The 16,720-nt window shown below is 40.4% G+C and overlaps 1 protein-coding gene across 2 annotated transcripts in view; it reads left to right on the top strand.

Moving 5' to 3' along the window:
- Window positions 1-9,718: 9,718 nt before the first annotated feature.
- The window catches only part of tut7 (terminal uridylyl transferase 7), a 30,562-nt gene continuing 23,560 nt past the window's right edge, over window positions 9,719-16,720 (top strand). Inside the window, exons 1-10 of one of the 2 annotated variants that reach the window (XM_088630214.1) lie at window positions 9,719-9,835; window positions 11,003-11,522; window positions 12,875-13,038; window positions 13,455-13,571; window positions 14,503-14,680; window positions 15,562-15,650; window positions 15,811-15,862; window positions 15,949-16,018; window positions 16,359-16,485; window positions 16,585-16,704. In XM_088630214.1, coding sequence (XP_088486340.1) covers window positions 11,021-11,522; window positions 12,875-13,038; window positions 13,455-13,571; window positions 14,503-14,680; window positions 15,562-15,650; window positions 15,811-15,862; window positions 15,949-16,018; window positions 16,359-16,485; window positions 16,585-16,704 — 1,419 coding nt within the window. In that variant the 5' untranslated portion in view covers window positions 9,719-9,835; window positions 11,003-11,020. The remainder of the gene's footprint in view (window positions 9,836-11,002; window positions 11,523-12,874; window positions 13,039-13,454; window positions 13,572-14,502; window positions 14,681-15,561; window positions 15,651-15,810; window positions 15,863-15,948; window positions 16,019-16,358; window positions 16,486-16,584; window positions 16,705-16,720) is intronic. The other variant, XM_088630215.1, reaches the window with a different exon arrangement.

Raw genomic sequence — 16,720 nt, 5'->3', positions numbered from 1 at the left:
TCCTGCCGCAGAAACATACAAGGAGAATACCAGCATATTTTAAAACATCATGCTTTCCTTGTAAAATGTAAAAATCTCTTAGAAGCGTCTACTTAAAAATGATGTCATGCAAATTGCATGGGAAAAATTGAAAAAAAAGAGAGTCACCTAAATGAAGAAAACAAATACATGCTTACTAAACTTTATGAAACAAACGCAATATAAGGTAAAACAATAAATTTAGAAATGTCCAAAAAGACAAGTGTTCTCTAGCTCTCTGACGCGTTTACTATCACAGAAGCGGTTTTTTTTTATTGTACGTGGAGGCTGTCAGTGTAACTCGATCCACACAGCTGCGCTGGGTAGAATTTTAGATGGTTTAGGACCATCAGTTCTGCTTAAATTATCACACACCTGTATTTTATTTGCGTTCCTATATTTGGCGGAACTCCCTATTGACTTTCATTATATGTTTGTTGGCTGTTCCAAATTCCACATCAATGAAAAGCCAAAGCAATTCTTACTGGTAGAAATAGATTTAAAATAAGACGTCATCTGGTTTATAGAAAGGGATCAAAATTGCGGTGACAAGCCCACATCACCTGCAGCAATGGGACTGCTAACTTATCTATCATTATCATTTTTTCCAGTTGTGTCACAGCATTAACCGTAGCCTAACACAGGGGTTCCCAATCCTGGTCCAGAATGACCACAGACCCGCGGATTTTCATTCCAGCCTCCTTAATCAACAAGTTGCTTGACTGGACTACTTGAAAGTCAGTTTTCTACTCAGACGTTAGCGATTTCGTTTTGCTCATGACATGCAATGGTTAAGAGCCAATCTCCCACCTCATACACACACGCCAAGGGACCGAGAGGCGCGAAGTGTAGAGGCAAGGAGGGCTGCCTTAGGGTGTAATCTGATACTTCGCAGTCATTACCAGAAAACGTGCTTAACAGACGGGACACTCTAACGACAGCGACAAGACGTTTGCGAAATTTTGATTTCCGTGACCAAGTACGGCTTTGTTACAGCTGTCACGCAGGAAGACGGGGAAAAAATCTATGCACCGACCTCTGTATTTCTATGTGGTTAATGGGTGCATTTGAAATTGTCAGAATATATCTGACTTCATTTCTGTAAGTGGCTTTAGGTTGAAGATCCATTCATTTTCCCCCTTCGCTATTTCGGTCATTTCTATCAGACCGCATTAAATAGAAAGTTTTTTAATATGTTGATTTATGTTCATACAAAAATAATCTGTGTTCTATGTCCTTCACCTTTAAGATTTTTGCAACAGTGAATCAGAGTAAAAAGACTGCAAACAGCTACGGTTTTATTTTATTACGACGTTGTTATACAGTAATATGAAAATAATTTTGCGGTTTTGGAGTTGGTTGCCCAACGTGTCTCTTCTTTTGATACCTATTTCCTATCTTTTATTTTTATTTAAAAAATTGTAATCAGGGACTTTTATTTGCCTGGAATTGTGTGTGTTCCTAGTTATTCTTTGCAATGAGAAAAATAAACGATGAAAAAAATGGTTCATAACTGGCCAAAGGAAATATATACATATATAGTTCTGTTTTTAGTGGGGGAGGGAGAGATTAGGAACTTGTAACTCACCAAAGTGTGTGATGTGTTTAGTGATCTTAAGGGAGGGAAATTAAGATCCATCTATCGGTTTTCCAATCGTTTCTTCCAGTTCAGGGTCACGAAGAAGCCGGTGACCATTCCGGCAGGCAACGGGCACAAGGCAGGGTACACCCTGGACGGGTCACAGGGCAGACAGACACAAATACAGCCACACACGCACTCCTACCACTGGTATTACCGGGGGCTTTTCTCCCAGAAGCCAAATAACCCACCAGAATGTCTTTGGACTGCGGGAGGAAACCGACCCTGTGGAAACCCACGAGAACACGGGGAAAACATACAAATTCCGCGCACATGGCACCTCAGGAATTGAACCCAAGGCCCCAGCGATAAGAGGTAGCAATATTAACCACAGCACCCCCATGCAACCCGCGTAAGACCGTTGTCCTAAAATGCAGCCTTTGCGGTTTGATGAAGAATCGCATCTCACGTACAGATTCCTAAGACTAGTTTGTGGAGTATGCAGATGAACTTGGGAAATACCCAAGCAGGAGACTGTTCTTCGATTTCCCGGACAGAATATGAACACATTTAAAGATTTAGAGTCCTGTTAAGAGAAAGGGGAGAGGATTGTCTGTATTGAGGATGAAGTACAGATCGCGACAGTCGAAATATTAAAAAGTTTAAAACAGTTTAATTTAGAGGGCTCTCCTTTTGGAAAACGATTACTGTTACGAACTCACCTATACTGTGGGCGTAATGTCTGCTGACGTAAATCTTTATTATCGACATGGATGACAGTACTTGCACGAGCAGGAAATTGAGAGGCTGGTAAACTCAGTGTGGATTCTACTTGGGACACTTTGCCCTCTGATCATGCAAAAGTGATGTCTGTGCACATGTAAGAGGATTGTTTCCAATTTAAACGTGACATAAATCAAACAAAAGAATTTTGTTATGAAATTAACTAAATTAAAGTTAAACACTAACACGCTAATGATACATTTCATATCTAGTACTTATTATTTTCTTAACTAATTTTGTGGAAATGTTCTATTTTTTACATCCCTTAATCGTGGGAAATGTAGATAGTTGCTTTGGCGTGGCTGACGCAGTCACACTCACAAGATAATATATGCCATTCTTTCAAAGCCTGATGCAAAACGACGATTTTTGGGGAACTCTGAGAAGATCAAAATCGCATCACTGGTACTTGTTAATCTTTTTCAGTGCCATGAAGAAACACCGTGCAATGAAGGAAATATAACATAACATCATTCACACCAAATCAGATATGCCTGTGTTGGTTTTGCGAGATCCTCGATGTGGAAACGTCCCCTTATTTAAAAGTCCTAATACATTATCCTATCAAAAAAGATAATACCACAAACCTAAACCGAGCCTTTCTTCATAAATGGTCTGCTCTAGTCTCTCCGAACCTGAGCACATTAATGCCAGTTTGTCCCTCTTCAGAACTGTTCACTTCCTCTTACACTCACTGGGCTATAACGTTACCCCCATAAACATTTTCCCCCTTTGTGTACGGTCTAAAACCTATTAACCTACTTTGAGATCGATTTACTGTAATCATCAATGCTATTTTCTCACGCACGTCGACAATTTTGCTGGCAAACTAATGCCCTCTAACGGGCAAGAAGGCATTTTACACCCACTACATTTCCCGTCTTCAATGATAGCCAAGCCGCTATGTACTGTAGCATGGGCCGATCACTGAGAGAATTATTTTTTTTATAGGTCAACATATTTAAAACCCAGAAACTATTCAACTGCTTCACGTGGCTTTCATTATTTCAACAGTTAATGTTAACAGCTGCAGTAAAACTACTAGTATTACTAGTACTACTACTATTAGCTGATGTGTGGTGAGCGTTCTGGCACACTATGGCTGCCGTCGCATCATCCAGGTGGGGCTGCACATTGGGGAGGGGAGTCCCCATTACCTGTAATGCGCTTTGAGTGCAGTGTCCAGAAAAGCGCTAAATACGTTATTATTATTATTATTATTATTATTATTATTATTATTATTATTATTATTAAAAAACATTCGAAAGTGAAAGAAAATACAGATGAAAAGGGTTAAGCTGGAGACAGCAAACACAGATACAATGCTGTTCAAAAGAACAATGTATTTCATGTCAGGTCCGTAAATATTGAGGCGCCAGTGCTCTTGGGGCGATATTACACTGCAGATCCGGTGAATACGAGACAATACGTTGCCAGTACCTGCCCTAAGCCACGGCTACATTACTGGGTTAAAACTGAGCTGTTTGTGTTCGGATGTTCTTGATCCCTTGGTTCACCCTCGCTTTTAACTGACACTCCTGCCAGCATAGGGGTACCCCTCCAATTTGCAATACAATCCGCGAGCGGTATAATCAAACAGCAGAATTAGCGGAGCCTTATCTATGAATTGGCTTCATTACTCTGCTCTCCTCCCCACCGATAGCTGGTGTGTGGTGAGCGTTCTGGCGCACTATGGCTGCCGTCGCATCATCCAGGTGGTGGTGGAGGGGAGTCCCCATTACCTGTTAAGCACTTTGGGTGGAGTGTCCAGAAAAGCGCTATATACGTGTAAGCAATTATTATACGTCAGGTGGGTAGCTGCGTCAGTATGCGTAGGCTGCAAAGGAACAAGTAATAGGTTTATTCCATGCTGAAAAAAAGAAGAAAGAAAACACAACGTTTCGGCCGTGGAGCCTTCTTCAGGTGTGAAGACCTTTTTCTTTCTTCTTTTTTTCAGCATGGAATAAACTTATTATTATTATTATTATTATTATTATTATTATTATTATTATTATATACACACTGTCTCTCTCTCTCACACACAGGTTAAGCAACAATTACCTAGGCTGCCCAACGCTACTGTGCCACGGCGGAGTAAAAAAACAATCGGTGCCTACCTCTGTTGTGAGGTTTTGGCCTTCTACATCAGACGCAGGCGTCAGGGCTTGGAATTGAATATGGCGAAAATCTCGTCACTGGAGAGTCGGCAAATTCACGTTCAAATGACAGCTAGTTTGCAAAGGTCTCTCACATGAGGACTTTGTCTTTAGCTAAAGAAAAGCTGCAAGAGCTCACTTTCACTTGTTGCTTGTAACAGTTTTAGGTATTTCGTTTGCCTGCCTTTAGATTGTTCAGTAGTTTTACGAGTTACTCTGAAGTTAATATTTTATTGCAAAACACAATGAACACAACGCAAAACGCAAGATTCAAAATCCGTCCAGATTTAAAATACCATGCAGGGTTAAAGCTCCGTGAAGTTGCCCCTCGTGTACAGACAGCACAAACGATGAAACCCACCTCATTCGTTAGTGCTACGTTTGTGCCGGAAATTTACAGGTACCAACAAAAACAATGGGGGGCAATTTGTTTTCCGTGTCTGTCTGGTCGGGTGGGGGTGGATGTTTCAATATATTTCAATATAGCGCCTTTTTTCCCTGGCTGTGACGTCTCTCTGTGACGTACAAAACAGCAAAGACACGACCGCCAGATCTTTCAGTTGTGATCTTTTGATCAGTTGACCCCAGACTTTGCAGCCTTTACACGAATAAACAGTCTTACATTTAGGGAGGAGTTACTGTGTTAGTTCATTGGGTTAGGTGTTTTTTTTTACCATGTTCTAGAAAATGCATTGCTTGTGTACTCCTTTCACTGGTGAAGAGACAACAGTTTCCAATTTACCGCTGGTACAACACGAGAGCCCATATTAACATTTTTAGGTATTAGTTTCAAGATCGATAAATGTAACAGTTAAAAAAACAAAATTGAAAGCACGCTCATAACAATATAATGATCATAACCTTTACATTTCTGTTCATTTTTTAAGTACAAAGCAGAAGGTGTTTCCTCTACCTTAAATATACGATTAAACTTGTTCAAATACCATGCATTCATTACAGAAAGCAGCGGAGAACGTTGTATTACAAATAAAAAATGTATTTATTTCGAAGAGTACGGGACATTGGGAATCAATAAAAAAATAAGCTGATGTAGTTATTTTGCAAATAAGTAAGGCATTTTAAAAATAGATTCTGATTGACAGTAAACAAGCCGATTCACCTGGCGATGCTGGCTTGAACAGCTCTCAGACCCGTGATTGGCTAAACGGCCGAAGAGTTCGAGCCGCGATTGGGTGAAGGTGAGAATCGACACTCTGATTGGAGAAAGCGCAACGGCGGAAGTTCTGTGTGTACCGTGTGTGCTGTATGAGCACGCTGGATATACAGTAACACATCCATTGGTTTCGAATTACTGATCAATTTAAGAGAGGTTGCACTGACGTCAAAACTGAACAGCAGGCAAAGAATGTCATGGCATCCACAGCGCGTTCACGACTCCGATAGCATGTCACGATAGGGGTGCGCGCATCACCGTCACATCACTTTCATGGCGCCACTGTCGCGACATTAAGTCCATATATCGCGAAATTACATACCCCGACAAAATGCCCCGGCCCCCATGTCGCGATATGGAGCCCGCATATCGCGATATGGCGTACCCCCGACAAAACGCCCATCCTCATATCGCGACAGGGAGTCCGCATATCACGATATGATATACTCCGGCAAAAGTCCCCCTCCCCATGTCGCGACATGAAAGGCCCTATATCGCGATATGACATGCCCAGCCAAAATGCCCACCCCCAAGTGTCGCGACATGGAGTCCATATATCGCGATATGACAAAAACTGTCACGCCCATGTCATGACATGAAGCCCCTATATCGCGATATGACATACCCCCAACAAAATGCCCCGCCCCCATGTCGCGACATGGAGTCCATATATCGCGATATGACATACCCTGACATATGCTGACCCCATGTCGCGACACAAAGTCCATATATGGCGACACGTCCTATCTGGGTATATCATGTCGTGATATGAGACCTTTGTTGCGACAGCGGTGCCAGGGTGGCATGAAAGCCAGGCGCCAGTCGTGATATACAATGCCGCGATATATATGCAATATATATGGGGACCCTATCATGACATGCTGCTGAGGTCTTATCGCGATGGTATCCCACAGTTACGCGTTTGGCAACAGCATGTCATGGTAGGGAAAGAAAGGAAAACGTGCCTTAGAAAATAAAAACCATAGATCTTGCAATCACGGTGATTTTACATACATCACAACCACAGGTGTATGTCATAGATCGTTAACTTGTTGGCATGCGTCATGTCTTAGTATTATTCACACCTAAGGAGGCTCATATGTTTATGGATATTGATTGTCTTTTAAATGTTAAGGGTACGAGCTTTAACAGAGCGCTTGAACTCGGCAGACGGGGTCACTGGAAGTCAAAGTCAGCGTGCATGGTCACGTGATCACCGGAAACCCAAAGCGCCATATCGCGTTAACGAAAGCAGCAAACGCAGCACTAACGAATGAGTCCGGTTTGGTTTGCCTAAGACATTGTAGGGGGTCTGAGTGACGTCACGACCCCGAATAAACCAGGCGCGATATCTCTGAAACGAAGGCAGCACAAACGCTACTTTCAACGGCACAAACGTAGTAATAATAATAATAATAATAATAATTGCTTACACTTATATAGCGCTTTTTCTGGACACTCCACTCAAAGCGCTTTACAGGTAATGGGGTCTCCCCTCCACCACCACCAATGTGCAGCATCCACCTGGATGATGCGACGGCAGCCATAGTGCGCCAGAACGCTCACCACACATCAGCTATTAGTGGGGAGGAGAGCAGAGAGTAATGAAGCCAATTCATAGATGGGGATTATTAGGAGGCCATGATTGGTTAAGGCCAATGGGAAATTTGGCCAGGACGCCGGGGTTACACCCCTACTCTTTTCGAGAAACGCCCTGGGATTTTTAATGACCACAGAGAGTCAGGACCTCGGTTTTACGTCTCATCCGAAGGACGTCTCATCGTTAGTACTAACGAATGAGGTGGGTTTCATCGTTTGTGCTGGCTGTAGGGGGGGCACCTTCACGGAGCTTTTACCTTGCCTTTAAATATTCAGCGGACTTGAGCATAACATACCAGAAGAACGAGCACGCACGTATGGGTTTCAGAAGTTGGAATAAATGCATCGCCCCAAGGGTAATATCGAGTAAGAATAAAAACTGCGAAGGTATTAAAATACTAAGTTCTGAAGATCTTGTTTGATCCTTCATGATGCTTTAAAACTTGCATGAAACCCACGAAATTAGTATTCTGTTTTCGATGCCAAAAGACACCTGCAGAATCTGCGCAGTTTTTCGAAGACTAATGAAGTAACGACAGTAAACTCCACCTGTAGTATCCTGTGCAGAGAACGGCTTCGTGTAGCTGCTGCAGACAACAGCTGCGAAGCAACAGGGCTAAAAGTGACTTTCCGATTTACTTTATCGATGTTATTAATTTTGGTCCGAGCATCTACAATCACATCAACTGACATCGAGCAAATTATAATATATATAACAGACTCGGAAAATCATTCATTCCCACTGCAATTACACTCTTAAACAATGCAAAGTAACTACCTTGTCTCTTGTTTCTTTTCTCCTGTAACACTACTGTATTCTCTTCCCTTTTGATGATGTTTATTTGTCATTGTGTTGTGTTTGACTGTGCCGTAAAACACATTTCCCCTAGGGGACAATAAAGCTTGAGTTGAATTGAATTGAATATATTGTGTCGTTTTCACTCTGCGTAGATCCTTTGCTGAAAAAAGAAACCTTAGTGGTCCTTTAAAAGAAAAGCGTGTATAGAAAACGTACAGTGCGTACAGTACATATACAGTACGTATTGCAGAGCAGCTGCGAATATCAAGCGCATCGCGCACTGGGTACTTGATCACCATCAGGTGTTTCTGAGCAGCACAAAGTTATTACGTGACCTGAGGCTGTGACCAAATTGCTAGAACAGGTCCTGTAGTAACGGTTGGGGGCAACAGATGATGAAATTGCAGTTTTAACTTAAGAACCGTTAATTGGTTTTGCACATGACGTCGAAAATCGCTGGATTTCCTGTGGTTCAGTATAAGAATAAACAGTGCTGTCACGCCCCCTGATTCAAACATACCACATCTTAGTTTCTATTCCTTTCAAATGTGTTGTAATAAGATCTTAGGAACTAAGCGAGGCTGGGCCTGGTCGCTACTGATGGGATGTCGATAGGAGACAAGGCATAATGGGGTTGCTACTGTGCGTCCAGTAGGAGGCACTCTTCAGTCGGGACAAAAACAAAATACCCCAGTAAGGTGACTAAGGGACACCCTTGTTGTGGCACCTTTCGGATGTGACGTTAACTGAGGGGTACTGTTTACTTGGTCGTTGAAAGTCCTTTAAACCAGTGTATCCTGTCAAAATCATACGTTGGGCCTGTAAAAAATCCCAAAGGCCCCCCATAATTCAATTCGCGAAGCTCTGCGACGCGTCTGACTTCGAAATCATTGTTTTCCTTCTAGTAAAAAAAAGGGTCTCGGAGATTCTTTGCGGTGAAAAGCGCCATGTGTCTTATATCACCTCCCTCTCTCCAGCTGGAACACTTTGTAAATCGGTTTTGTTAATACAGTGCCAGAACCTGTTACAAGCAAAAACGAATGAAATAAATAAAGTGAAATGGGGCACCCTCCTTCATCGCTTGAAGCTGATGGTGAATCAGAACATCACATACCAGACCTTGAATGCCTGGGGCGGAGCAGAAAGAAACGGAAGTGATGTCTAATGTACTGCTATAACGTCTCTAAACCCGGAGTGCAGCGACAGTGCCTTGGTTTTCAGTACAAAACCGCATAGTTTTTAACAAGGTCAACAAATCTATTCCCGAGCAATCGCTGGAAATGCCGTTGAATCTCTGTGCTAGATATTTAAACACACAGGAATATGTATGTTAAATTCTTGTAATAGCGCCACTATTATGATAAGCGTATGCTTTCTTACAATGGATAGGGATGGTCTGTGGATCACTCTCTTAATGGTGGCGGAAGGGATTCCCCACTCCCTGTAAAGCGCTTTGAGTGGAGTGTCAAGAAAAGAGCTATATAAGTGTAAGGAATTGTTATTATTATTTTTTATTGTTATTATTATTATACCTCGGCAGGTCTTGTCTAGATTGGAGACAAAGGCGAAGACTGCAGTGTGTCGAAAATACACGAAACATAACGACGATTACCGAATCGAGGAAGCCATATTGGATATTTATGTGGTTTTGTCACAGATACAACAATTGTACCATACCTCGGCGGAAATAAGAAAGAGCAGCATGTACCCTTATTGAGAGGCTGTGGGTCAGTTATTGTTTGTTTCTCTTTAGAATTGTGGTCGTATGTTATTTTTTGTCTTATGTCTCGAAACTCCTTTGTGCAGATTTTAAATCTGTTTTAAATAAACCTGTTGTTGTGTGCGAGAATGCTTTAGGAAAATAGTTCCAAATCATAGCTGGGTTCCTCGGTGAAGAGCCTCGCTTTATTTATGTTATAGTTCCATAGAAGTTATTATTTGACTATGTTATGATTTGAAAATGACTTTGCACCCGTTATTATAAAGAAGCTTGTGAACAGACGTATCCCACGAACTATCATGTTATTAGCTGCCCTGATAAATAAAAAACACGAAGACGCACTAGTGACAACAATTATTGGTTAAACAGGCTTTACGTTGACTGTTGGAATATTTATTGGAAGGTTACCCATCCACGATTTTATTCTAAGATTTAATAAGACTTTAAAAATCTAGTGTACAATTATGCTACCGAAGACTGAAAAAACAAAGTCATTAGTTGACAAAGGGGTTCAGTAACCGGTCGTCTCTCATTATCCCCTGGGATATGTGTATTTGTACTGCGTAACAACATTCTTACCAGCACCTGTTTTAAATTTAGGACCAGTAGTCTTTATCGTCATTAAGTGTAATTTAAATCACACAAGGAGCCACTGTACAGAACTGGATTTTTAAGTTATGAATAGAAAACTCATAAAAACTAAAAACGACGCCGTATACGTTTATTTTGGTTAACGTTTAACTCTGTCAAGATTGAAAGAAATAAATCCTGGCAACAATCTGTAGCGTGACAATTTAAGGAGCAAGTAGGCCCAATTCTAACATTATGGATACTTTTAAGCCATCTTGACAATTAGAGTTGTTATATAACAAATATATTAACGATGTTAACGAATATCGTGAAGAACAAAGGATAGCACAAGCACAATTTCCATATTGCACACAGACTTCACTGATTTCTGAGTTGGGTACGTACTGAAGATTTAAGAAATTGATTGCATTGTCTTATTTATAGTCTAAGTATATAAAAATGGTGATTATAAGATAATGGCCATTTGCGCTTCAGAAACTAATGAAGTTTGTTCTCCAGCAGGGACATAGGATGCTAGGCCTGTGGCAGATTGCTTAAGTATATTTGTGTCCACATTTAACCTGGTTTCTTTCTGAACTGGTAGGCTTGACTTGAAGAACAAATGGAAGACTTGGGCAGATCATCCTATTCGAAACATGACAGGAAAGGGAAAGTAGCAGATGACTCGGATTCATGGAGGAGCCCCTTGCATGCAGACTGTCTAGACTATGGAAGAGGCCTCAGCAGTATGCCAGACAAGGGGGCTCACAAGAAGAGGGCCACACCCGGGAGCTTTGGCAGTAGTCCTAGGAAAGGAGGACAAGGTCTCCTGAGCACCAGCCCTGCCGGGTTTAAGAAGGCGGGACAGAGAATGAATGACGAGTTGAGAGACGGGTTCCGGAACTTCCCCAGCCAAGAAGACCACCGCATAAGAGCTGAAAACTGGCGCGAGAGACATCTCGGCTCCGATTCAGGCCGCCGGAGGAAGGATTCTTTCCAGGAGGCTAGCGAGGATGTGAGCAGGCAGGCTGAGGATGTCAGCAGAGGACACGGCAATAATAGGAGGCATCTCCAGAAGAAACCAGCCACTGACGAATCTGCTGGATCAGTGGTACAGACTCTGGGTAAGGCTGCAGAGATGATGGCATTCAATGACTAGGAAATGCTGCTGTAACTACAGTTTTGCCCATGAAGTACATATAAGATCCAGGTGGATATGCCTAATTCACCTGAACAACCTTAAGGACTGCGTTTTTGCAGTATAGCGGTGGTCAGTGCAACTGCTTGCAGGGCTCAAGTTGGCAAGTAAACACTGCTTTGTCCCTTTAAACACATTTTCTCAGTCATGCTGTTTTCCCAGGTTCACATTTAAAAAGCATTGAAACTGACAGGTACCACTTAAAATGAAAAGTCTTATTAAGTCAGGTTCTTTGTAACGTAAGATATGTTGCTGTTTCAGCTGGTTTCAGTTCATAAAGCGCAAACTCACAAATTCTCTGTGTACCACAAATCTGTGTGGTGATAAGGTCATTCTTTCCTGCTGCACAACCTGTGAGTAAGCAGACTTGGTCGGCAAACACAGAAAAATGGTCGCTAAGACCTTTGCAAGAATAGACAAAATCACAGTTGTAGAAATCATGAATATTGGAGTTTTACTGTCTATATTCATAGTAGATCTTTTTAATAAGGTAGCATTAAAACTTTCTGCCTGCTATAAGCCCTTCATTAAGCATTTTGCTGGGACAATGTGGGGAAAACAGACATTTCAAACAGGATATTTGAAATATCCCAATATAGTGTCTTTCTACTAATGGCTCTGAAAAAAGGCCTGATAAAAAAATTGTTTGATCTGTGCATAAAACATTTTAATAGATTGTAAAATGCTTGGTACCAAAATGGACTGAGGAAATGTAGAAATAAGTTTTGATAAGTTATTTTCACAGGGAAGGGAAGAGTAAACTTCTTTTAAATATAAACATTGTGCTTGGTTGAAGTTGGTCACAAAGCAAATTTCATGATCACGATTACTAATTTGTTGCGACTTAATAGTGACATGCAGAAAAAATGGCCTCCTCTACAAGGTAAAGAAGAAAGTTACCATTATTCTGCATTATATTGATAAGAATTAGGTCTTACTAAAAGCTCACAGAATTTCTGGAGGTGACGATGAATGAGCAGTTGCTGTATTTGACTCATTCACAGCAGGACGTCTATTTTAGAGCGCACAGCCAGTCCTTGGTTAGTGGGCAACATTTGTGCTAGTAACTCATCTGCAGTCAAAAACTGTACTGGAAATTTTGTTCATTTACCTTTAAATAACCATGTAAAAGTGGTTAGTACTTAATTTAAATACCAAAATTTCCTAGCATAATTGGTATTGAAAGAGGAGAAATAATAGTGAAATTAATGACATTGCTTTCACTGTGCATTTAAAATCTGTTAGATAATCATTGCAGAATGTGTCTGTAATTAAAAGCTAATAAACTAAAAGTCAAAGCAAGGAGGAGGAATCACATGGACAGGGATGAAGACAGGGATGTGCCTGTTATTGATGAATCTGCCTTGTCAGAAAAAGAACTCTTGGGACTAATCCAGGCAGAGGAAAGACTAAAGAGAGAGGACATTTTCAGACTGAAAAAGGTAAATGCTTGTCATTTCTGATCATTTCCCTAATATTAAAATGTGGTGAATATTTTTAGGTGTCTATATCCCAATTTATGCTTGTACCCTCTCTTCCATGAGACTCATCCATGTTCTTTGGCTCAGTTCCCAGTAGTCTGAGCTCTGAGAGAGTTTGTGTCCACTTCCTGTTCATTCACTATTAATCCCCAATTTGTGCTGCTTTAAGCACACAAGTTAAAATGAGATGACTCATCTCTAGGTTACTTAAGGAAAAAATCATTTCTAAATCCTACAGAACAAACCTGCAGAATGTGGAAAAATACACAAGATGTAAAGCTTGTTGAAGTGTTAAATATATTATTTGTAGTCTAGTATTCATTTAAGTAACTTTCACTGTTACTGTTGTGCATAAATATAACATTTTTTTCTTCCAGCAATCTCACAGCTGTCCAGATTCAAAGTATATCTGCATGCTGTGTGATGTTTTGATTGATTCGATATCTTCAGCACATAAGCATATTAAAGAAAAGTGGCATAAGAAGAAAGCAAAGGTAATGTACTGTACAAAGCTCATAATATTTACATTAATCATATGTTAGCCATGTATTTTACTTTTGCTCCCTCCCAAGTTAGGAGTGTTTATCAGGAGATGTTTATTTTATTCTGTTTTCAGGAACTGTTATTTTAATGCTCTGTAACCCTATTATAAAGCATAGTTGCTTTCAGAAACATAGTATTTTTATTTAATATGTTTCAGCTGTTGGGTTTTATCAGTTTGAGACATGATAATACTTAAACGGGGTTCTTGTTTTGGTATAATCTTTTTGTCATGTGCAAGGTAAGACTTGCAATAACATAAAATGTGGGCCATGTTGATTTACCAGTCTTAGTTATGACTGGAAATGCCTGTTTTAATGCAGGACTTTCTGTGGTTTTGATGGGGCTCACTACTGCAGTGAGTGCAGTTTGAGCAGTCAGGTTCCATGACATGATGATTGGGTTCACCATATTGGAAAAGGGTTCTGGACATTTCATGTGACTGAGGGAACGATTAAACCTATTTACAGATTGTGCTGAAGTGAGCCTTTGAAATGGGAGAAAATGAAACATTATATAAAATGAGAATTTGCAATGTGTTACATTTTATAAAATGGCAACATTTTACTGCCTCTCCCAGGGCAGTATGCATGCATTTATAATTATTCTTAATAATGATCCTCAGCTTTGTGCTTGGTCATGGTTTACAATATCATATTTTTTAAGATGATATGACTTGCTAACATGGATTACACATACAAGTGTGTTGGTACAATTCTGCTAACAGCTGCTACTTTTTTTTAGCTATCCTCAGTAAAACATTGTGTAGAAAGTATTTAAATAGAAACATGCCCCCTGAAGACCTTTGGTTTAAAAATATTGAATACACCTATTAAAAGCATTCATATCTGTATTCAGACTTTAAATATGCATTATAATTTCCAGGAAAAGCAAGAGGATGCGATGCTTACAGCTTTACCTCCACCAAATCCATCTCAGGTGAAAGCTATTGGCTCTGCCATTGACAAGATTGTGCAAGAGCATGGTTTAAGTGATGATGACATAACAATAAGGCAACAAATTGTGGAGTGCATGCAGGAAACAATCAAATCTGCTTTACCTGGTAGGTATGAGCTGGTCTGTACTGTCATCTGCCAATATAAATCAAACCAGTAGTAACTGTCATTTGAGATGCTTTTGATGTACTTTTTTTCTAGTAGAAAATGTTTTTTTTTCCTCTTGCTGTTCAAGGGGACTATGTATTAGCAGCACCTCTGGCACTGGAGAGCCCTGATTTAACAGGTTTTGAAGGTCGAAAATAAATCAGCAATTTCTGAAGTGTTGGAACAATTTCATTGTGATCAGCAGGCGATTTAATAAAGCATTCGGAGATCACTTGGGACCAAATTCCAAGTATTCTTCAGCCCCGAAAGACTAAATTGAATTTTCTTAATACAACTTGATTTGTTCATCAATAATTAATAGGTGCCTCTTTAGAAACATGAGGTTTATAAGACAAAATACAGGATTGGAGACCCCTCGCATAGACTCTTGAAATTAAAGGATATATATAATTGCTATAATTAAAGGAAATATAATAATTAGGTTTTTGATTGCATGTTGCATGTGTAGTTGTGTTATTTAACTGAAATAACATACTCCATTCCTAAAACATTCAGGGACTCTTTGGATCATTGAAGCACAGTGTCAAAATGAAAATGCCATAGAGGAGCACAGCATTTCTGTTATGTTATGTAAAATTGAAGAGGGTGTCAATTCATTGGCTTCACTAAATGTATACAGGTTTGTAAAGTAGTATATTGTTTTCTCACATTACTTGTTTTTGACTTCACCGTACAGAGCGTGTAATGGACCAGACCATTCTAAAATAGACTTCTTTTATTGCTTTTCTTCTGTGTGCTATTCTAGTTTGCTGTGAGCTATTGATGTAGTTTAGTTCTGCATTCTTTTAAATCGGACTGTCTTTTCTGCTTGCTTTGATAGATTGTTCACTCAGGTTGTATGGATCCTCTTGCACAAAATTTGGTTTCAAAGATTCTGATGTCAACATTGACATACAGTTCCCAGCACATGTAAGTTGTTTCTTGCCACTTTTGTAGAAAATATTTATTTTCAGACCTGAGAGGCATATTCAGTTTTTCAGGTATCAGATTGTGCAGTGAATACCCCAGGAGCATATTGTTTCTATGGCCATATGTTTTCTTATTCATTATTGTTTTATTCTGTTTACAGATGCATCAACCTGATGTATTACTGCTGGTTCAGGAGAGCCTTAAAAATAGTCGTAAGTTTAAAAGTAATTAAAGAAAATGTAACAGAGAAAAAACACAATTCTGTCAGGTTTTAGTAAATTTACTTTCTTGTTTTCAGCTTCCTATATTGACCTTGAGGCCCACTTTCATACCAGGGTCCCAGTAGTGGTGTGCAGGGAGAAGCAAAGGTTTGAGATCTTGTCTTTTGAAGCTGTTGACCAAAACCTCAGATATCTTTTTAATCATTATCCTTGTAAATTCTTTAAATGTTTTTATGTGGTGTCATTGTGAAATGCAGTTTGGCCTTCTTTTGGGGAAACATGAAATCCTTTAGACTTCTTTTTCTGCTGGTAGCATCCTTTTAATCACATAATCCAGTGTCGCAATAAGACTTTGAATTCGATCCTGAAATACCTAAAGAGTGTGTTGTCAAAACTATAACAAGATGTTTTTGTTGCCAGATGGTGCTTTTCTGGGGGCACTAACAATTCCCACTCAGTGCACAACCCTTTCTTTCTGCCATCACAGTGGTCTCCTTTGTAAGGTGAGCGCAGGCAACGACAGTGCGTGCCAAACCACAGCACTCCTGGCAGCTGTGGCCAAACGGGAACCCTGTCTTGCTCCTCTTGCGATGGCCTTCAGACGCTGGGCGAAGGTAAAATCAATAACTGCGTGCAGCGTCAGAAAATGGGACACCATGAGTGTTAAACCTCTTTCGGCTGTGCTAAAGCACGAAAAATGTCCCCCATGACAGATCTGCCATATCGACCAGCCTGATGAGGGAGGGTTGCCTCCTTATGCCTTTGCCTTGATGGTCATCTACTTCCTACAGCAGCGGAAGGAGCCTGTGCTCCCAGTGTACCTGGGTTCATGGGTAAGAGCTTGTGCTC

The sequence above is a fragment of the Lepisosteus platostomus genome, chromosome 4 (assembly GCF_059453375.1).
Source record: "Lepisosteus platostomus isolate fLepPlt1 chromosome 4, fLepPlt1.hap1, whole genome shotgun sequence".
NCBI lineage: Eukaryota > Metazoa > Chordata > Actinopteri > Semionotiformes > Lepisosteidae > Lepisosteus > Lepisosteus platostomus.
This window is presented reverse-complemented; position numbering and strand designations above follow the sequence as displayed.